The sequence below is a fragment of the Phaethon lepturus genome, unplaced genomic scaffold (assembly GCF_000687285.1).
Source record: "Phaethon lepturus isolate BGI_N335 unplaced genomic scaffold, ASM68728v1 scaffold10861, whole genome shotgun sequence".
Classification (NCBI taxonomy): domain Eukaryota; kingdom Metazoa; phylum Chordata; class Aves; order Phaethontiformes; family Phaethontidae; genus Phaethon; species Phaethon lepturus.
Window position 1 is genome coordinate 1,340 of NW_010519852.1, and position 23,419 is coordinate 24,758.

The 23,419-nt window shown below is 41.5% G+C and overlaps 1 protein-coding gene across 1 annotated transcript; it reads left to right on the forward strand.

The window, feature by feature from the left end:
• The first annotated feature begins 3,269 nt into the window (after positions 1-3,269).
• NT5E (5'-nucleotidase, ecto (CD73)) lies at positions 3,270-23,146 on the forward strand. Its single transcript, XM_010297182.1, is given in 9 exon segments — positions 3,270-3,324; positions 3,327-3,554; positions 8,835-9,023; positions 13,569-13,766; positions 15,265-15,416; positions 18,424-18,532; positions 19,329-19,478; positions 21,059-21,259; positions 22,989-23,146. Coding segments are annotated over 9 exon segments (1,440 nt in total).
• Positions 23,147-23,419: the final 273 nt, after the last annotated feature.

A 23,419-nucleotide genomic window follows, 5' to 3' on the forward strand; every position in this document is an offset into this window, starting at 1 on the left:
AGAACACAAGAAGAAATTCTTTCAGACATCCCAACCAGTGTTGAACTAGTGCTGAGTTTTTAGAAACACGTTATATAGGAAGCATCTGCAGACTGGTTAGGAGATCCCGTGAGCTTTTTCATCTGAATAAGATTTAAAAAAAAATTCCACACCCTACTGGATATCCAGAGGCTTGTAGTGATGCTAATGCCTTAGGCAAAGCAGTCAACCTCTTGCTCTCTGTGGAGGTGCTGCATGTTATAATTTGAATATTGTCAGTGGATAGAAGGAGACAGGATAGACTGAGAAGCTGCAGAGACTTCAGCACCTTTCTCTGCTACCAAAAAGCCTGAGGACAGAGTCGCTGAGTGTTGAGCGGCCCTGCTGCATCCTTTTTGATTCTTCTGCCCATGGAGCCTGGGGACCACGCAGTGGGGATGGTGGCCAGGGGGGCACAGGAAATAAGGCAAGAACCACACTGCAGAAGGGTGAGCTAGTGTTTCTTTAAGCAAAATTCAGGAAGTCCCATCCCTAACACAAGGGGTGGGGATTACTGAAATGGTTAGAAATGAGATACAGGAGCAGGATTACAAACAGGATGAAGGAGGGAACATGAGTCATAGAAGTTGTTGCAGGATGGGGGCAAGGAGCCATAGGAGGATTTAGGGCAGCCTGGCAGCAATAGAGGTTTGTTCCATGAATGGGACAAATTTCGTTTTTTAGGTTTGCCCTTTTCTAATTTATGCCCGTTATTACCTCAAGCCTCTTTTCTCCTGTTTAGCTAGGTACTACTGCCTTCCAAATTTTCTTGGCACTAGCCTTGCTTTTTGGTGTAATTAACACCAAAATCCAAATTAAGTACTCCAAAGGCAGTAATTGGAGAAGTGATAGAAGTCTTCTAGTTTTAGTTTTAAGTTGCATCCTTCTGTTAATTTGTATCTTGATTCTGAAATATTTTTGGCCTGGTTTCTTGTGAAAAGGAGGATTGTATGATCACATGCTGTGTGCCCTAATATTTCTGCTTATTTGCCCTTGTGGCTTAGACTGATGTTGGCCAATGGATTCAGATTTGGTAACAGGATATTGCGCAGGTACAGAGTCCTAGAAGCTCTGGGCATAAGGGTAGTTAGGTAGAGTACAGGAACCCAAAATGGTCCACGTCCTTCTCCCCAAAGGAAGAGCTGCATCAAAAATAAAACTGTGTTATTAGCCACCAGTGATTTCTCACGAACAAGAGACTTTGTAACCACCCACACCATGGGAAAAGTTTTGATCAAAGCATTTATCCTAATGGACATGAAATAATCCAAATGCAAGCTACAAAGCCAAGAGAAACAAGGTTTCATAATTGGTTGGTTGATTTTTTTTTTTTTTTCCCAACAAGCTGATGGCAGTTACATCCAATTCAAATTCTTATTTCATTTGCAACCTTTTGGGAGGGGGGGTTAATTGGGTATTTAGGAGTAACAGAAAGCATATGCATCAGCCAGAAGGAAATAGCTTGTTACCATTCTGAGATGTGCTATCAGTCCGTGGATGACTCTTTCGGAACATCAATCACCATCAAAATGAGTTTTCTTCAGAGGTTTTTTTGCTGTTGTTTTTTTTTTTTTTTTTTTTTGGTTTTTACCCTGCCATAGATGCAAAGATGGCCTTGACTCCTTGTTTTGAAAGCTTTCACACTCCCAATCCTGTTTATTCCATAAATGCAAGATGACTGTTTAATATTTAAATACTTTCTGTTTATAAGCGCCATGACAGCAAATTAGATTGCAGTTAGGATACGGTTAGAAATGGAATGTAGTGCATTGTGTCTTCCCAAGTCAGGATTTTCTTAAAGATAGTTCTCAGTTCTTTTGGAAAAGTGCTGCAGCAGCATGCAAACAATTTGGCTCCTTCCCTTGGGGGGAAGTAGAGGCAGGAGTAGTGTTCTCACTAGCGTCGGGGGAGCAGCTGTTGCCAATGCAAGTTACTGCTGATTTCCTGATTTTTTTCCGCAGGGCCATTGACTACCTGCCTGTGGGGATCAGAGGAGTCAGGAGTCTTTGTCTCGCCCCGACAGAAAGATACTGCCAGTCAGTTGTGAGCTTCCATGCATGTAGCGGCTTCAAAGTCCTGCTTGGGTTGGAACGTGGTCAGGATTAGTATCATCTGTTTGGGGAATAAAAGTTGGAACAAACACAGAAGGGTTGTTTAGCTAAGTAGAGCAGAGAGGTATGTAAGTCTTTTTAGAAGATGAATGCAACTTTCCCCACTTAATCTTCAGAAGGAAATGAATGAGCGCGTTTTTGTCTGGAAGAGTTGGCCCATTGGCTTTTGCACCCCTTTCATGCTCTACTCTGCTACCTGGAAACTTGTACCAAGTTATGGTATTACCATGTTTCCATAGATGCACCTTTTCCCTTACCAACACCTAAATATGCTACAAAGTTCTTGCATATATTGTGCTTCTGCAAAGTTGCTGTCTCTGGAGATTTTTTTCCGGCTATTGCCAAACTTGCAGGCACAGGCATGTAGCAGCTTAGGCTGAGCATGAAAAAGGAGTGGGTAGGAGAAAATTCCATGGTCCTTTAAGGTAAGTCCATTTTCATCTGCTTAACCAACCTAGAACAACTGAACATTCTCATCTTGGTGGTATTACCTTCCTAATAAATAAACTGGACTGCTTGTTTTGTGTGATACTCTTGGCACTTCGCACCCGCATCTGTGCGCACACACCTAGTATGGATTGTCTAGGGAGATTCTCCCCAGCTGATAAACATTAGAGCTTCCACTAGGTAATGATATTTATGATGGCTAGAAAACTATATTTTCTAGCCACATGTTAGAAGACACAAGAATTCTTACTAAATGTGAATTAAATATGTTAAAAAAAAACCCCTGTAGTTCAAGCACAAGCTCTTAAAAGGCAAGTTTTATTTAAAGATAACAAGTATTGTCATTGGCATTTAACATTTTCTTCAGTATGATTTTTAAACAATGTATTTTTCATACACAAAATACATGTTTTCCTTTCTGGTTATTGTTAATCCTCTTTCTTGCAGTTACAGGATGAAAAATCAGTGGGTTTTAATCTGGTATATGATTACAAACACTTATTTAATTTTGACTTTCACATTTAAATATATTTGTATTGACATAAGAGAGTCTGAAAAGCAAAAACCTAAACCTAAAATAAAGTAACATTTCTGCGTTCGTGAGAAACAGGAATGTGCTGTTATAAACAAGATAGGGTTTTCTTCCCTAGAACATAGACTTTTTTTCTCTCAAACATACCTTGTATATCATTTATGAGGGTATTTAGACTGAACATTGGAGGTAAGGTCTTCTATTTTCTTCTTGCTTTTCACAGGCTTTGGGGAACCATGAGTTTGATGAAGGTGTGAGTGGATTATTGGATCCTCTTCTTAAAAATGCTAATTTTACAATCCTGAGTGCAAACATTAAGGGAAAAACTCCATTAGCAAATGAAATGATGAAATATGTTCATCCTTTTAAAATAGTACAGTTTGACTCCGAATCGGTAGGAATTGTTGGCTACACTACAAAGGAAACTACTTTTCTTTCACAGCCAGGTATGTTTTCTTTAGTATATAAGTTTATATCCGTTGTTACTATTTCATTACTTGCCCACTTGTCTGAATCCAAAGATGATGAATGTTTTCAGCTGAAAAGTGAGAAGTTTGTTGTTTTATCAGTATATTCCTGTATTATTCAACTTTGTAATTGCCTGATTTTTAAACTGGAGAAGGCTTGTTAACACTAAACCCCATTTTCATATAGAACTGAGTTATTTAGCATCACTGGGTTATCTAAGAATATAAGAAGGTCAGTGAGATTGCAGGAGAGCTGTAGGGGCCTTTTGGGTTTTTATTGTTGTTTGGGTTTTTTAATCGTTTTTTTTTGTTGTTGTTATTTATTCATTTAAACAAATGTTAAAACATGAATACAGCTTGTCTTGGTTTGAACATATTTCACTCTAGAGACATTTCTCTGTTGAAATTTTGCTCTTGGATGCCTCTATGCTCAAGCCCTAGTAAAAGCAAGGAGAACTTCATATGTGTTTTTGAAGCAGAAATTGCCCAAGATGTTTTTAGCTTCTCAAATATTTCCATAAATTAGACTACAGAAGGAACACCCATTCAGCTTTTACCACAATTGCTTCATTCATGAGTAAAATTAGACTTGATGAGGAAAAAGACTTCTCCATTTCTGACTATTTATTCCAACGTTTAAGGGGTTTTGGTTTGTTGAGGTTTTGGGGGGTTTTTTTATTAAAATGAAATGGTCTAATGGAATGAGAAACACATTTAAATCAGCTGTAGGAGATCTGAATCACTGCCTGCTTAAAGCTCAGTCCCGTCTGACAAAATCAGACTTTTTTCCCTGGTTTTTGCAGTAGGAATGTCCTAAACACTGGTTTAAAACATTTTCCACATTGAAAAAGGACTTCGTATTATTACTTCCTTATTACTAAGCAATGGAATGAGAAGTAACGCATAGCTTTCTTGAGACAAGGAATATTCAGTATGTTAAGGAACTATTCGAATATAAAACTGTTCCTTCTGTGCTTTGTAATTCCTATGCTGTGTGTTTAAACATGAAGAAGTGGACATCTGAGGTCAGAACAGACTTCTGTATCTCGCTCCTATTTTACAATGATGTATCTTGTCTTTGTAGTCCATTCCTTTTTTCCCCTCAACAAAAAATAAATTGATCTGTGTTTTGGGTAGGTGATAGTATTTCACCTGTGCGTGAGGGCATGAGGGTAGATACCATCCAACATCAGGCTGAGTTTGAAAAATGGACAGACAGCCAATATTGTTCTTCATTAAGGATTAATAAAATAGATCTCAGCTCTTCTTCCAACCAACTGTGTTGGTGTGATGAGGTCATCAAATTAACTTTATTGCAAATAAATATATTAGAAGTAAATCCAGATAGTGTTGGAATGATTCTCTGAAGCATTTAAATGCATTTCCAGTAGCACCTGAGGTCCCTTCCAACCCAAACTATTCTATGATTATATTGAATATCTCAGTATGCTGAGACATTACAGAGACCACAACTACAAAAAACAGTGTTAAAAGAGAAAGGTTGTTAGTTCCATAGATGGAGCTGAAGCAGCCCTAAGCTAAGTATATCCCACAGTGTAACTGAGCAACAAGCAAGGCAAATTCTAACAGCAACAGTTACAGGGATCAGAGTTTTCATAATTTTTAGCTTTGCCTTCTCAGTGTGTGGAGGAACATTTGGAAGCTTTGAAAATGTGAATTCAGGGTATGTTAATGTAACTCAGTGACTATATATCACCTATGATCTAGCAATCCTTCAGACTGATAAAATTATGGCAGAGGTGGCAAAGTAATTATCAACGTATTTCCTTCATTCAATGAATAAGATATGTTGTGAATTTTAAATTGAGCACCTTGCTTATCTCTACACACTTCATCACTCTCCAGAAGATTCAATTTTCTCAGACTCTGCAGCAGTTGCCTTGGCATGCTGTATGCTCTTAGGGCATTCTCAAGGCTTCAAAATGGGAAGCTTGAAAATGCTGAAATGTGTGAATTTCTACATGACTACTTTCCATGGTAACTTTTTCTGAGTGTGATTTCTTCCATTGTTAAATTTCAGTAACTTCAACACAATTATGAAATTACAATCTGTACTTTTTATAGTCTGCTTAAAACAGCTATCAACCTACTTGAACAGAGTTTAAAGTCCTTAAATCTCAGTGTTTCCGTTGTGAAGGAACAACTAATCTCTGCTGAAGGTACTGTTAGCGTTACTGTTGGGAAACCATAGGGATGGGGAAATCTTAGAACAATTTATAGATTAAGGCCAACTGGCAGTTTTTCTAAAGTTCTCCTCTGTATTGCTGTATACAGCTATCTCAGCTGAATTCCCAGCCAGTTTTTCCATATCCTGCAAGAGTTGTTCATAACATGGCACCTAGACAGAGTTGTCTGTGTATTTGCTTTGCACTGATAATCCCAAGACCATCTTACTAGTATTTGATCGTACCAGCTTACTTGCTTTAGTTCTGCAATCATGTTGTAAACCCCGCAAAATAGCTAATGTCTTTACCTGTCCTGAGAGGTGCTACATACGCATTCGGTGTTGTGAAATAATGCATCTCATTTTGTCCACTGTCTTTTCGTTTGAGGTGGAAACCTGAAGCTGCTTACTCTGTAACCCTACAGGCAGCAAAATATTTACTAAAACTATCAACTTGGCAGAGTTTTCTAAAATGGAATTCTAAATTCCGTTTATTCCACTTTATTCTGGCTAGCTTGCGTAATATTTTGAACATGCAGCCAGTTCTTTTTCCTTGTTGATTTATAGCACAGTTTGGATGTTTTATCTTAAACTCTACCCCGTCTAAAAAGAGAAGAGGACGTCACATCAGTTTAATGCCTTGAAAGAGAAGTGAAATACCAACATGAGTAATAATGAACTCTTAAATAAGCACTTTATTTCAATTCAGATTGCTTTTAAAAATGTACAGTTGAGTGCTAAGCAGCATATTGCTTTTTGCCCGATTTCTTTGAGGAACGAGCGCTGCGTAATTGTTCTTGGTCTGTATAGTTTCAGACCTGCTGGCCTGTCTCAGCTCGATTAGATCAGGTGTTGAGATGACTGGGATACTACGCTGTCTGAAACGCCATGGCTAGGTTGCGGAGAGGGTGTGCGGGAAGCCCCTGCAGCCCCCGAGCAGGAATCCCTTTCTGAGGGCACGGTGGGCAGCGGGCAGTCACTGGGCGGGTGGGTTGGCCCCAGCCCCGGTGGCTGCCTCTGCCCTGCCCTGACAGTCCCGGGAGAGAGCTGGACGTACTGGCATGGGACGGGCCTCGTTTCTCACCTCGTTATGAAAGCAGGTTGGTTTGTTTGAATGCAGATTGAAGATTAGTAATAATACGTCTTCAGTGTGTGGCGCAGTGTAGGCGGCAGTGGCGTCGGGGGGTAGCAGAGCTGGTGCTGATGGGGAGGGCTTGGTTATCGTGGGCCACCTGGCTGCGTGCCATGGGAGAAGTTAGCCTGCAGGCAACTGCGTGCCCGCACAGGTAGTCAGCAGCTTGCTCTTGCTCTTCATTTAGAGAACTCTGCTCTCTTTACTGAACTGGTCTCCACACCGTGGTGTGCAAGGCCGTTGGAGCTGGTCCATGGGTGGCGAGATGAGCACGTGAAGGGCCTACGCTCAAGGAGCATTTCTCAGACTTCCACTTTTGCCAGTAGCTCTGCATCAGGCCCAGCTTCTGTCAAGCACAAGGATGCACAAAGAAGAGCTGAAGCCGGTGGCTTCCTTCAGCCTGGAGAAGGAAGGCTAAAGGGGAACTAAGTGCAGTCTTCCACTGTGTTAAGGGGGTTTATAGAGAAGACAGGGACAGACTCTTCCCGGAGGGGCACAGAGAAAGGACAAGAAACAATGGGCTCAAGTAGTACCACAGGAAGTTATGGTGGGACGTAAGGAAAAAATTTGTCATGGTAAGAGCGGACAGGTTGCCCAGAGAGGTTGCTTTGAGTTCCCGCTTTGAGCGGGTTTTGGACTAGATGGCCCCTGGAGGTCCCTTCCAACCTCAATTAACTTATGACTCTTTGATTCTAAGAAGAGGTCCACAGGAAGAAAATGTGGGGATGCGCTGCACAATTTGCTCAGCAATGTGCAGTACAGAGATTCCCTCTGGCAGTAACAGAACTATTCAATGGGTGTGGTGGTGAACCAATTTATGTAACCCTCTTTTATCTCTTCCATTGTAGCAGCTTCCTCTTAATTTCCTGAGACATTTGCACTGGATTGTGAATTTGTTTCACTCCTCCCTTTGTTATGAAATAATGTAAATCTTTTGACTTTAAAGGCATATTTCAAAGTGGTTTGATCAAAAAAACTCTTCAGGAAGGAGATGAATTAGGTAGAAGGGGAATTGGTAGAAATGTTACTCGGTTGTCTTCACCATAAAGCTTAGGAATACAGTTTGTTGACTCTGTTCTTAAAATCTATTCTTAAAACTTTGTGAAAGAAATTAGCCTCTTACATAGGAAGTCCTTTTGCGCAACCCAAAACACTGTGCCCAGGATAGAAGCTCATGTTTGTCTAGTGCTCTCGTAACTGTTTGTCACGTTAAAATAGTTTCAGCAGGCACAGAAGCCTTGCAGAAAGATCGTGTTTCCCAACATCGTGGTCCAGAAAAGAGGTTTCTCCTTTCCATTCTTTATGTTCCTGTTGTAGGATGGTAGCTCAGTTGTGTGCTGTGCTGTATTGGTATTACTGAGAGTGGCTCACATTAGGTGAGAACTTGTATAAAAAGGCAATTCAGAGTTTAGTGCAGGACTTTGAAGGAGCTGCTGTTTAAAGCCTCAGAAGTGGAGGGGAAAGAATGAGATGAGTGTGGAGTAAAAAGAGAGAGATTTAATTCCGGAGAAGATAGGAGATCTCAAAGAAATACAATTTGGGAAGAAAAGAAACCTTTAAAGTACAATACAAGTGCTTACATTCAAACACTTACTGGCATATTTAGTTTTCTCTAGCTAAATAAGAAAAGCCATTCAATTTTTGATCCCACAATTGGTGTCACTGGAATTTTTTTATGGAGTTACAGCTTGTTTAGTGTAGGCAAGTACATATAGTTCAGTGCAGGAATGTTGTATTAATCTAAGCACACAGGTGCTTCTGAGAGACTGGAGAACATCAGATCGGGAGCGTGAATCAACTAAGGACATTTGAAAGCCACTGACATTCAAAGCTCCATCAATTATACGAAATAGTGTCCAATATCCACTACATTATTTTTGTTAAAACTGGTAATTAAGTTACTTTGTAAATATATTCATATTTGTTCTTTTTGTTTTTTAAGGGGATGATATAATCTTTGAAGATGAAATTGAAGCATTGCAAAAACAAGTGAATGAACTTACTGCTATGGGAGTGAACAAAATAATTGCACTAGGACACTCTGGTTTTACTGTGGATAAAAATATTGCCCAAAAAGTGAAAGGAGTGGATGTTGTAATTGGAGGACATACAAACACATTTCTGTATACAGGTATTCTACTTCTTACTAAAATGTTGCTTCTAAAGTAAAACTGAAACCATTTCTCTTTAAACTCGGAGGGCTTTCACAAATAGTTTACTGCTTGTTATGCGAGGTGAGATTCATAGCTGGTACCTATCCATAACTTCTATGGAAGAAACTAATTTAAAACAGCCTGTGAGCAAGAAGTGCCCTAACTCACTGAAATGTTCCTTATCGCTGTGGATGTTCAAGGTGACCTATACAAAGTGGGACAGAGGAACAAAGGTAGTAACAGTGGTAAATTACTGCCAAACATATTGTACCTGTTTCAAGAACACACATATAAAGTAGTAAACAAGATGTTTACATTTAACCTTGTGTGTGACTTAACAAAAAAATCGATTATATAAGATTTCAAAGTGATACTGGTGTTGATTTCCCATAGAATCTGATTCTGTATTCATAGGTCTCAGTTAGCCCTGCCATTAAAAAACTTATCCCAAGTTTCCTCTGTCTCTTTCAGACCCTCTTTTAATCTCGGACTTTATTTTGCTTTTCCCTAGAGATAGACATCATTCCAGAGAGAAACATTGTTGATCTGATTTCTTCTGCAGCAATGCTACTTTAAGCAGAACCTGCCACCAGCAGCTTCTCCAGTGCTGCTGCCTTCCCTGTGCCAGTGTGTAAGGACACAAATAAAAGAAAGGCTGGGGTTTTGTTTTGTTTTTAAAATTTAAATTTAGCAGAAACTTCATTAACTGGTTGAGACTATAACAGGAACTCTTCTGCAGTTTTCAGCAAAATTTCCCTTGTGCCCCAAAATATCCCATGATAGCACCATGCACCCTAGGAACTTAACCACTTTTATAAAGGTGTTTCGCACCGTCCATTTCATCCTCTCCTCTCCCTACTCATCTCCTCTCACTTTCTCCTGCCTTTTTGGTCTCATCCAGGCTCTCACCTTTTACTATCCCACTTCTTAAAGAGAAATAATTGCATATTACAGTTATACATTAAACAGTTCAGAATATCTCTTAAATTAGGCCTCAGGGAATAACTTTGATCACTAAGGTGGAGCCACAAAGGATTTACACGCTTACCTACATGTCAGAGGCCACAAACACTTAGCACAGGGGTGCAGCAGAGAAGTGGCCAAACTGGAACAGACAGCAGGGCCATCCATCCCAACATCTTGTCTCCAAGAGTGACCGAGGGGGAACGGTGAGGGGATAGCGGACAAGCCTGTGGAGATGGTGTGTTCACATCTCCTCTCACCTTCCACTAGTTTGCAGCTCAGGGACTTCCCAAGCCAGAAGTGGCATCTTGGTATTTACTAGCTGCCAGTGGAATTTCTCTTCCTTGAACTTGCCCTGTCTTCCCTTGAGTCCCTTCAGCCTTCAGCACCGCCGGTGGCAGGGTGTTCCACCGCTGACCTACACCCCTGCAGAGACCTTGCTCTTTTGTCTGCATGTGGCCTGCTGCCCACTGGTGGCATTTTTCAGCAGTTTTACTGAATTATTTTTGAGATGGGGAAACCAAGGATGCCCACAGTATTCAAAGTGTGCATTCATCGTGGGCTTACACAGTGGAATCCAGATTATTTTGCACAGGCTTGTTGTCAATGCCTGTAGAGAGTTTGTGCCTTGAAGTGGTAGCCATAGTAGTCAAAATACCTTATTGGGGGTGGTCCAAAGAGGTGCCACTGTTCACAGTTTGAATTGTGATCTGAAGAGCTCCAGGAGTTGATATACCGGAGTTCATATCCTGTCTAGATCTGTAGGAGTTCACGTGCGCATTTCTTGTCATCCCGGGGAGTACCCTGCTGTCAGACTAGACTAGGTCAAGGAGACTTCCATCTCTCCCCATTTGAAGCTGTTCAGGATTCACAAGGCCAGAAAGAGCACAGAGGATGGGACTCTGCAGCCTTCAGGTTAAAGACCTCAGCTGAGAATGGGTTCTGGTCTCTTTTCCAAGGGCTGTACTGTTTTGATAAAACAAGTCTGGCTTACTTTCTTATTAATACTGGAGCAGTGAGAAAAATAAAAAAGAAGAAGAAATATCTGGGGGAGATACATCAAAAAATATGTATCTACTTATTTAGTCAAAAATATAGGTTTTGATAGAATGTGGTCTGAGTCTATAACTTTTATTCCAAGTGCTGAAAAATACTTGCTAATCCAACCGGGAGCACCGTGAGTGCATTTGTGAACCATTCCCTTCCGAGTCAAAGCCCTTGGCTATTTAGTTCACAGTGAAATAGCCACATCTGTGGAGGTGATTTGATGGCAGAGTAAAACATCTGATTTTAAGTGTCTGTGTGTATGTCTATGTGTATATTGAGCCTATAAGCTCTCGCTTAAATCAATAGAGATGTAATCAATAACTGGCAGCAGAATTTGGGAGAATGTTTCAGCTCAGTCTGAGTGGAGACATACCAGCTGGCCAGCTGAATCTCTGGCTGTCTTGGGAGTTGAGAGACATATTGCCCATGCAGACACCTCTATAGAGATATCTTAATACAAGGGACTGATCCAACTTGTCTGTCTGCAAGACATTTGCAAATCCCCGGTTTATCCACAGATTACGTGGCAAATGTTGTCCTGACTTGTTCAGGGTGCGTTTGGGTTTGTAGAACTGATTCAAACGGTAAATGGTAGTTTTAGGTTAGAGCGTTTTAATTTCTGTTTTTCATCAGAAAGGGTGTTCTGAGAATATAGTGTTGGCTAAAACAAGGTAAGAAAACAGGAAAGTGTTACAGGTTCTTCAGTCACCCAGTATGAATTTGTGCATTTGTAATGAAACAGCATCTCGCACTTTGTCTGAGATGTGTGCATGAATTCTAGTGCAGTTTTCTTTGGGGATAAGATGTACTGAAAAGACTTCATTTCAGAAGGAGCACATCTATCATATAATGCAATAATGTCGTAGCGATAACTAATCCTGCAAGAAAGTGTCAATATCAGAAAGTATTTCTTCAGGAAGCAAGAAATTCGTAAGGCTCTGGGTAGGCACTTAACCATGTGCAGCTGATGTGAACTAAGATGATGACCATAAAGCATTAGCACTTTCTCTTGCTAATGCTCTGTTCGTCTGAGGACTACACAAGGGCAAGAGACGAAACACGATTCCTTTTTCAGTTCCAAAAAACCCAAAGCCACTTTTGCATGCATAAATCCTGCAGGGCTCTCATTAGCTACAGGATTTCTTAAATTCTTCCCAAAATAAATATCGAATAGTGATGAGGCACCACTAAGAAACCAACTCTGTCGGGCAGGCTGAAAGTACAAAAACTAGTTCGTTGGTAAATTTGGTTCAGCTTGTAGTTCGTTAGAGCCATCCTCCCTGGAGAAGAGGAGGGATTAGAGATAAATGCAAATTGTACTGGAGTTCTAGGAGGAGCATTTGTGGTGCTGCTTATCACAGGATTTCGTATCACGTAAACAACTGTAAATGGAAGGAAACCAGTTGTTCTGGGAGCAGTGGAAATGAGGAGCCTGCTTTCCTCCGGATCCACATCCTCTGCCCCTGCTCCCCCATGCCCCCGCCCCGCCGGCACCCCAGCTCTCGCCGACACGCGGATGGGAAACGCTTTGGGACAGGAGCGAGCAGCAGGCTTTGGGGGGGGGTCTGCCTCTTGGAGCTGCCCGGCCTTGGTCTGTGCTGACTGTGGGGTAGAAATCCTGACGGGAGTAACGGGGGGGAGTGACGCTCCTCGGGCGATGTGACCAAGGAGGCAGGGAGAAGGTTGGTGCCCTTGAGACAAGAGCTGTGCTGTGAAGTTTTCTTCGCCGCTTTCCTCCCTTGGGTGGTTTCTGAACCCTGTGGCAGCCTGTGCCCATTGAGCTGAGATCTCTTTGCTCTGCAAATGCTTTAAGCTATCTGTTTCTAAGTCCTGCATCTAATCACCCTTCAAACTTTGCAGGTGGATAAAGAGTTTTAAATCCATGAGCACATAACTCTAACGCTAATGAGGCTTGCTTTTGCAGAGGGTTTGCAGCCTCGCCTCTCTTAAATTTTGGAGGGTAAGTTTGGTATAGTAAAAAATAATCAGTTGGGTGTATGCACAAATTCACAGAACTGCTTGTGGGTATTCTGCCTGCATATTATCCATAAAAATAGTTTAGACTTTTTCATCTCAAGAAGTCCTACGTATGTTTTACTAACATTCTCATTTTCTATCTGATGCAGAATAATGTAGTGTAAAGGCTTTAACAACAAATTCTTCATCCAGAGGCTGGTATGTGTGCATTACTGAGAGGTTCAGACTGAAATAATTGGAATGAAAAGTTCCTTTGTTGCTATTGTGACATGATGTCATGGAGGAGTGTGCTGTCACAACTTAAAAAACACTGTGGCAGTTATTAGAGCTCATGTCCTGAAAACAACATTGTCCTTTATGAAATAACATAACTGAACAATCAAGTGTGTGCTTGTCGTGCAATACATTTGTTGTTGTTTCTGCTTGATACCCCATTTGTTTTTTTTTAAGGCTGAGAAACATTTGAAATGTCGTTCTAATAATTCCTTGAAGGTCACATGAGCTGAAGACCCGCTTTACATGCTTATTTCATGCAGGCACCCCACCCTCTACTGAACAGCCAGCTGGCCCATATCCATTCATGGTTGACTCAGACGATGGGAGGAAGGTGCCAGTCGTACAAGCTTATGCTTATGGAAAATACCTTGGTTATTTAAATGTTACATTTGACAAGAAAGGAAATGTAGTTGAAGCAGTTGGAAACCCCATTCTGCTGGACAGCAGTGTTCCTGAAGGTATGTGCACTAGATACTTGAATTTGCCAGCAGCACTCTACTACAATTCAAGTGTTATTATGTTAAATACACAGTACAATGTCACAGAAGAATTCAGCTTTCTTCCTAAGCTTGCAGTTCTCTTCTGTGTAGGGTTCAGGCTGTGTTACGGTTGTACCCATTTGCCTCTGTTTCTCGTTCTGAACAGTGAGCTTTGCACAAATTCAGTGTATGTTTCTGTCTATTTAAAATCACTGAAAGTCCTTTTGTAGGAACTCGGGTGGTACACTGCTTTACCATTTAGCAGAGCCCGTTTTAGCTAGCCCTGTAATTATGATTTAAAACATTATGAGGACTAATTTACACTGTTTTGCCAGAGGCTGGTTTCATCAGAACTGAGTTTAGGGCAATAGAAGAAAGTGGAAATGTTCTAGAAAAAAGTTGGAATACTCTGGCAAAGAGCAAATATAATATACAAACCCATGACTTCTTGTTTTCAGTGCCGAGTGTGTTCGATGTTTCAGCTGTGAAACATTTAAAGAACTGGGAGCAGAGGAGTCTGTCTGTTGCTTTCTGTTCATAACTCTGAGCTCTGTTACCTGCGTTTTGTCAGCTCTCTAATTACCCGGGGCTGGTTCTCTAGCCTTTGTTTCTTGTCCAGTGTTTGCTGTATGAAGCTCTGAGCTTATATCAGACTTTCTAGGTTCTACCTGGCTATAAAATAAATCCTTTAAAAATGTTTTGTTCATAGATATTCTTATTTGCTATGTTTTCCTCAGTGATCTATCAATGTAATGAGATGATGTAAAGAGACTTTACATTCTCTCTCTGATGTTGCTAAAAGTAAAAATTCAGATACATAGGTGCTCTCGTTCTATAAACGTTGCTGTTGCTGACAGATGGCAAATTGCTTAAAACTAATAGCTGATACAAAACAGTTGTGACATTATCTGTCTGTATATACAAGTATATGTCTATGTTTTTTTCTGAAAGAATTAGATTTGCACCTGGAAGACATGTGCATAGAGAATTAATTTCTATAAAAGGTTTATTCCTTGATGTTGATATTTGAGTTAGAATTCCTTTTAGCACTATGTTAAACGGGAGGAAGCTATAATTGGGGGGGGGGGGGGGCGGGGCAAGGGATGATGTCAAATAAAGACCAAACTAACTTGTATATTAAAAATTCTTCTACCTGTCAAGGTAGGTACTAGAAACCACATCGGTCAGAGGTTAGAACAGGACTGGGAAAAAATATTTTTAAGCGTTATAGAGGAGATAACCTTGCTGTGGCAGAGGAATAGCTTGTTCACTTGATTGTGCAGTCCTGCCTGCTCCCTTTACAGGCTTTATTCGAAGTGAGTGTAGATGTTGTGTTGCACGAAGAGCCTTTAGGGAGAAGTATAACATTTTAGAATCAAGAAGAGCAGGCTTTTTTCCCTAAGCTTTGTGTTCACTGAATTGTCACTAATGTGAGATACGTGTGATGCTTACTTTATACTTTTATACTACTTCATAGATGAGCACATTAAAGAAGAAGTGGAAAAATGGAGGAAAAACCTGGGGAATTATTCTAAAGAGATTGGAAAAACTAGTGTTTACCTGAACGGTACAAGCCAAGCATGCCGTTTCCAAGAATGTAACATGGGGAATTTGCTTTGTGATGCCGTGGTAAGACCTTGCCACTGCAGGTGGCAATTACATCTAAGTGTTACTATCAGATGAAACGCTCCCCGGCTCCAAACTATCAGTGCAGGAGCTCTGTGCTGCTTTCTAATACCGTAACATCTAGCGCGTCCCTAGAAGGATCTGGCAGGAGCCAAGGCTGTAATGAATCTCGCCGAACAGAATAAGGAGTGGTTTATTCTTCATGTGTATCCTCATAGAGAGAACGGCTTGTTCGCAGCTGGCTTTGAGGCTGCGGTGTTAAGAGGCACGGCAGTCTGATCTAAGAGCCCGTTCCCCAAGTGAGAAGGAGAGCTCTGCTCCCCTGCCCCGCTCCTGCCCTGCTCCCGGCGCTGGGCTCATAGCACGTACCTTCTCCCCCGTCATTACTCACTGGGCTCTGCTGTCGCCCTTTTTTAATGCGCTAGCCCAGAAAAAAAATTCTGTGTAGTTTTCTACCGAGTTACTGATATGAATTCTCTCCCGAAGAGTCCGAAAGGTGCCAGCTGAAGCAAAGAGGGGGGGAGAGGCCATACACACAGCTGGGTGCAGAGGAGGTAGAAGCCCCCAGCACCCCAGCCCAGAGGGAGCCACCGGCCCCTGCTGCAGCCTGACAGGTATGGCTGGGCTTTAACAGTCATATAACTCAGAAGGTCTTTCTATGAGAAGTCACGTCCAGTTTTTAAACTAGGTGGTTTTGGTTGTTTTACTCTCCCACAGCAGCACCATTTCCTTTGGGTCCTCCAGGGAAAAACGTTCACTAACGTGATCTGTTTCCAGAAAATGCACGCTGCCATAGATGTCCTGCAGCATTGCCGCAAAGTCAGGAGCCAGCTGATAATCATGAGTTTTCATTTAGATATTTCCCCAAAGCTGTTCATCCAGTCATCCATGTGATTGCTTTTATTGTAAATCTTAAAATAATTCTTAGAACATGGGCTAATTACAGACCTTTGTGTGCCATGGGCTTTAATATTTAGAGCTGCCCTGGGAAATCCAGATTGAGAAATGCGAAAGATCGATTGAATGGTTGTAGTGGGTCAAAACAGAGGTCTGTTTAGTTCAGTGCTGCTTCTCCCAACGGTAGCCCAAAATCTCAGGGAAAAAGATTGACAGAACAAGATGGCATTTTACAAAGGACTTCAAAGGAACTTGAATGCAAAATGACCGTGAAATTGCTAACGTCCGTGTGTGAGTTCTTGCTTTAAACTGCCTCTGTGCTCAGAACTGGAGAGCAGCGAGTGTAGCACCATAATGTAAAAATACATCTGTGGGGAACAGAGAAATTGCAGATTTGTAATCCTGATAACTCTTCCAGGCAAATTAGTAAAATAGGGGGTATAGTTCAGACTGAAACAGGAAAAAAATCTGTTCATTGATTAAGTATGAGTTATGAACTCCAGAATATCTCATGGATCTGGCCTCAGGGTATAACTTTGATCACTAAGCTTGGGCTACAAAGGATTTACTCACCTACAAGTCAGAGGCTGCAAACACTTAGCATAGGGGTGCAGCAGCGAAGTGGCGAAACTGGAACAGAGGACACGATGGACCATCCAAATGTCTTGTCTCTGAGGGTGACCGAGGGAGGATGGTGAGGGAAGAGCATACACCTGGGCAAGCCTGTGGAGACACCGTATTCAAATCTGTCCCCATCTCCCAGCAGCTTGTAGCTCAGAGACTTCCCAAGCCAGAAGCGGCATCTTGGTATTTACAAGCTCCCATGGAACTGCTCTTCCTTGAACTTGCCCCATCTCCCTTTGACTGCCTTCAGCCTTCACCACAGCCGGTGGCAGGGCGTTCCACCGCTGGCCTGCGCCCCGGGCAGAGACCTTGCTCTTTTGCCTGTGTGCAGCGTGCTGCCCACTGGCTGGATGCCTGCTGGAGGCCAAGGGGTAGTCTTTGCACTGGAACACTTGGTCCCTATCAATGCTTTTCACACCACTCATGATTTTATAGGCTTCTCAAATATTTTCCTTCTGTTGTCTCTTTACCAGGTCAGACAGTCCTAGACTGTCTTACATGCAGAAACTTTTCTGTGTCTTTGACCATCCTTGTCACCCTTCTATGATTTTCTTATTTTTTTATCATTCTTGAAATGAGAAAACACACCAATTCCTACCCAGCCTCCACATGCCCTTCTTGATTTTATAGACTTCTGTCTTTCCTGTATTTCTCTTTTTGTGAGACAACCGTAGTCATTCCTGTATGCAAACCAGTCCATCCCTTCCATTACCCTTGTTTCTTTTCTCAGCCTTTTCCTGTTCTGTTTAGTTATTTCTGAGGATTAACACTGTAGGCTTATCATGCTTATGAAACCCAGTAAATCCCTGGTCTCCATTTTCTTTACTAGTTAGGATGTCGCAAGCAAATATTATCTTGTCCTTGCATTTGGTCAGAGTTTTGCCACTTGAGAGATGGAGACATGATGCTGTGCAGAGTAGACTTTTGGGTCTGATCTAGTATGCCTGTTTCCTGCTCCTCCAGTCTTCCATGTCTTTCTAGTTTGGCAAGACCATTCCAAATATTAAAAACCAATCTCAGAGAAGCTGAAAAATCTTAATTCCCTGCAACATACAACAAGAGCTAGATTAATTTGTCATGTACACGTTTGTCATGTACAGCTATATTTAAGGTTGTCTTCATTTCCCAGTTCTCCAAATACGCTCAAATCATTTGTCTTTATCACAGCTGTTGGAATCAAAAAATCATCCTTCTTTTGTTCAGCTGGCCTGCCCTGGTCATGTCATATACACACAGACTATGGGAGAGTTTGAGAGTTCATTACAGAAAAAGGCAAATATTTTAACAAAGCAATATGTTTTTTTAATATGTTTTGGGTTTTTTGGTTTTTTTTTAATAATGAAGTATTTTACAGTGGGACTGAAGGTAATGTCGAAGAAAATCTAAAACTTTTCTATCTCTTTTCAGTCTCCGATTGTATTGGGTGTAAATTTCCAGAGCCTAGACTAAGTGAAGATTGAAAATCAGTTTAAACGTTTTCTTTTGGTAGCTTTATGAGAATGTCGGATGTCCAGATAAAAAGTCATGGAACCATGTTTCAATGTGCATCCTGAATGGAGGTGGGATACGGTCACCCATCGATGAACAGAGCACTAATGGTATGTAAAATTACAAGCTGAATGACAACTTTGTCAAGAAGGAAGAATCAAGTTATCGTGCAAGCCTGAACCCAGTGTTAGGCTCATTTTGATGGGATTTGCACAGTGTTTGGAAGCTATTTCCAACTTTCTGAAATGGTTAACCATCATTAGAGCCCAACTGCATTCAGGCTGACGTTAATAGACGTTAGCTAGCATTGTTTGTACACAGTGCTTCTTATCATTTCCCTCTCTCCTTGCTGCCTTGGAACAAAGAAAGTGGGTACTTCTTCGCCTCCTACTGTAGAGGGTCACATGGTATGGTCGCTGGGGAGCTTCCTGTAGTCTGCTGTAGAATAAGTGAATTCTGGGTTTTTTGAATGCTAAGGATTTACAGTTCGTATTTTCCTGCACTCACATAAATGAGAACTGAAAACAAGCAGTTTTTTCATTTTTGCTATTTTTTTCTGTAGGTCTATATGAGGAAGTCTTAAGCAATTGGAAAATTTGCCTTAGTAAGGATATCTGGTTTTCTTCATCTCAGATTGGTGGTCTGTAATCTCCTTTAGTAGAGTTATTTGAATAGTAATACATGCAGTTACATCAAACTCAGATTTATTGGTCTTGATACTGGATGGATGATAAAGATGCAGGTTCTTTGATTGGGACAATATATGTAATCCCGACCTCTACTCACCCTCATTTTCTCAAGTTGTATTTGCCATGTTCCTTGTCAAAAATGTGCTGTTCAATGATCCTAGAATAACACTGTAAACTTTTAAAAAAATGTAATGTCAACAAAGTCTCGTTCCCCCAGGTAGCATTACTGTGGAAGATTTGCTGTCGGTTTTGCCATTTGGAGGTCGTTTTGATCTGGTAAGGGTAAAAGGCTCCACTCTGAAAGAAGCTTTTGAGCACAGTGTGTGCAGATACGGAAGAGGAAGCGGAGAGCTGCTGCAGGTTGGAGGTACGTTTTTTTTCTTTCCTCTTCCCAGTTTCCCAAGCCAGCTATCCGTTATGTTGGCCTTGTTTGTATTACACCTGGAAGCGTCTTTAAGAATGGAAATAAGCTGGCTGTACACCCTAGCCCTCTGCCTCACGCGTGCCGGCTGACTAACACTGTTTATCCTGTGTACGTGTGATTTATCTGCTGCAGCGCACAGGCCGTTGCTGTTCCTTCAGCAGAGACAGGATTCCCAGCCGGGTCAGTAACCCATAGTGGCAGCAGCTGAACACTTCAGTTAACTACAGGAAGATATAACTGACTGTAGCTGTAACACAGTAATAATAGCTACAACAAACTCCGTTTTCAGTTCTTCGCTGGCAGCCTACCTGAAACCCCAGACTGGATATCTCGGCCAGTTATTGCCAAATTTCAGTTTATCAAAATAATTTTGTGCCGTTGTCTAATGATTGCTGACAGTTTTAGAGTTAGTCCAAGCGAGCTATGGAATTGGTCCAGTGAATTTCTAAATATTTTAGAGATGAACAGTTAATATTAAAAACAGATGCGTTTCTTGAATTGCAGCTCCCCATGTATTTACCCAGAAGTGTACTAGGCTACAGTCATGTTTATTCCTGGTCTCTCTGTGATGCAGTGCAGACTCTATTGTTTATTTAGCAAAAGAGCTAAGCTTCAGGGGCAGAGGCTGAGGGATTTCCACCCCCCCTTGCCTCTCCTGCCATGTAGCCTGGTGATGGGGGCACTACCCCCTCCATGTGATCTAGAAGCCCCACATGCCACGGACACAACCCACGTCTTGCAGACAATTCACCCATAAGTTAGCAGGTTCGTGGGTACCAGTAAGGTAAAGCAGCAGCAGCCCTTCTGCTTGCTACCTTTTCACAGAAAAAAAGATAACTGGTAGCTCTGGAAAGGGTTCAGGATAGATGACCCAGAGCAGGAAGAGTGCCAGGGTTGAAAGAGCCTCTGTGCTTTGGACGAGCTTTAGTGGCTTCCTGATCAGCAAATTCTTGGCAGTGCTGTTCTGGGGGCCTAACTCCCCCCAGGCTTTGACCGAGGAAGGCTCATGACTAGAAAAGTTACTTTTCCTGCAGCGAGTAGAAACCGCAACTTTCAGCCCTGGCCTGGCTTTCTTTTTTCAGGACAGTGCCCATTATCCATAATAGCCGCTAAGTTAGGGTGGGTGGCTGGCTTTAAAAGAAGTCATTTCAGCCAACAAGCCAGGGGAATGAGAAGGCAGATGACTACAGAAATAAGGGAAGGTATTTTTGTCGTGCAGTATCCTAGTCCCATGACAACTAATTTCCTTCTGTGGAGTAGTGACAAGAACATATGGTCAAATAAGTAACTGAGGTGGGACAGCACTTCAGCAATTCTCTAATCTCATGGATTTTCTTGCATAAAAATTCAACGCTATGCAAGGAAAACCGGGCATTAACTGGTGTAATTCAGAACAATAAAACCTCTCTCAGTCACAGAAGCTAATGTAAAGAATCAGTTGAAGATGATGGAGGATGCTGCTTCTAGCCCTGTACGATCAATGGGCACTGCATGAAATGGCATTCAGACGTGTATTTTTGTAGGCATCCACGTGGTCTATGATATCTCCAGAGCCCCGGGAAGCAGAGTTGTTAGCTTAGAAGTGCTTTGCACAGCCTGCCGAGTCCCAGCCTACGTCCCGCTCCAGATGGATGAAATATACAACGTGACTCTTCCATCCTATATGTTATTTGGAGGAGATGGCTATCATATGCTGAAAGACAAAAACCTGGGATACAGTAAAGGTAAGTATGGGCACCAACAGGGTAGCAGACAAACAATTCCCAAAAGTTGAAAGATCTTTCTGTAGTACAAGTCTCAGACTCCTAGCTTTTACTGGATAGATTCAATTTGCTTCTAATCTGACTGCTCTGGATTGCTAGTTTTGGTTGTGGCCAGCAACTATATTCTTTTTCAGTTAAATCACAGACGTTTCAAAGAGAACCTGAGCCTTATCAATTGAGCGCTGCTTAGAGAGAGAGCAGTTCGGAGCTCATGATAAACCAGAAAAAAAGCAAAAAACACACTACAGGGAGTACCTATTACGTGTACTGCCTTGCACTTGTACTCATTACTAAACAATGCGTCAAAAAGAAAGCTACTATTTTCTTTAGACGTTAGATTTCCACGGCATAGAACTACTTGCAAAGACAGAATCGTCTACTAGTAAAGGACACGCAGCTCAGGCGAGCAGCACAGAGGGCAAGGGGAAAGATGCCGACTTGCTCTGCGGGAATTAGCCTGCCCCTCGGAAAGCAGCGGGACTCCTGCGAGTTCTGGAGGCAGCAGCACGCGGGGTGCTGACAAACACCACGCCACAGAGGTAGAAAGGAAGTGTTTTACAGTGTTGTCTTAAGCTGCGAGCTGTTAGAAATTCAGCATTCATACAATTGACATGTACATCTTCACATCTTCCAGGGCAAAGGGAAACTTCAAAAAAAATTTTCAGATTAAAGTTTGTTATTTCTGAAAACAGAAAAAGGATGTAGTGCTGTATTTAAAAAAAAAAAAAAAAAGTATCTTCTAGAAACACATCTACATTTTGCAGAACATTTAATTTAATTTTAATTTCATGTGTTGTGCTTCTGGATGGTAAAAATGCTTTTACCAAAAAAACTTTTCCTTTTGGACCTCCGTTACAGACTATTTTTTTGGTTCTACAGGGTGTTTAAATTTCAAATTGATTCCCACAGGTAGGATTGATGTTTTAAATCAAATTCAGCCTACGGCTTCTAGATTTGGGGAGGCTGTAGTTTTCAGTAAATACCTCTATTTATAATAAATAAATATCTGTACACTGAAATAAATACACATAGAGAGAAATCATTAGGAATAATGAAAAGGAACACTTGAAACGTTCTGGTAAAGTCTTACAGTATAGCAGAGGGGCAAAAAAATATATATTACTTTTAAGATGGAGGTGTTGCACTTTAGGATTGTAAGAGCTTGGACCAGAAAGGGGCTCGTGACATGGCTGGCAGCAGTGACTGAAGAGGGTCTTTCACTGCAGAAAACCCACATCAGACTTTATGTGCACGCAGCAGCACACAGATTGGAAATTATTCCTAAAAAAAGAAGTTATATTTGAAAAGGTGCAAGTGATAGCATTGCCAGATCTATAGCACTACCCTGAACAGGTGGGAGACTATCTCAATCTACCTCAGTCTGACTGGAAGTTACCATTGTAACAGATGCGAACCAAACCAAAAATGCGAAGAGAATTCTTTTTTTTTTTTTTTGTAAAATATGAGTTGCCACCAAAAATTCTGGCTACAAACCACCACTGATTTTATTTGTGCACAAGAAACAGCCCCACAGACCCCTGCGCCGTCTTGATGTGTACCGATTCAGCATGGCAAACCATAGAAAACAGTTTGCTTTAAGACTTGAGCTAGAACTGCAATTTTAGACAGGTTCTTAAATTTTGGTTAAGAGCTAGGCTGCTGCAGAGAACACTTTTCTTTCTTCGTTTAGGTGAACCTGATATTGAGGTTGTTTCCCGCTACCTCCAGAGGATGAAGAGAGTTTACCCAGCAGTTGAAGGTCGAATAAAGTTTTCTTCTGGAAGTCTTAGTGAAGCAAGTCTTACCCTGATTTCTGTATTGTTTGCCGTAACATTCTTGCATACTTGACTTTTGTTCACTGTGTTTTTGTTTGGAGGAAGGCAGGAGGGCTGGTGCTGACAAAGGGAAAAGAGAACTGCTCTCTTTTCTCACACCTTCCAGTGAATGAGCATTTATGTTTCTGCATGTCAACAGCAAGTAGCACAAGCACTTGTTTTTAATCTGGTAGGGTCACTGAAGCACACGGGTGCAGAATGAGTGGGCAGAATTCATGACTTCTCTTAGTTTGAAGCTGCAGGTACAAACTTGCATAACCCACAATTAAATTTGATGTTTCAAGAA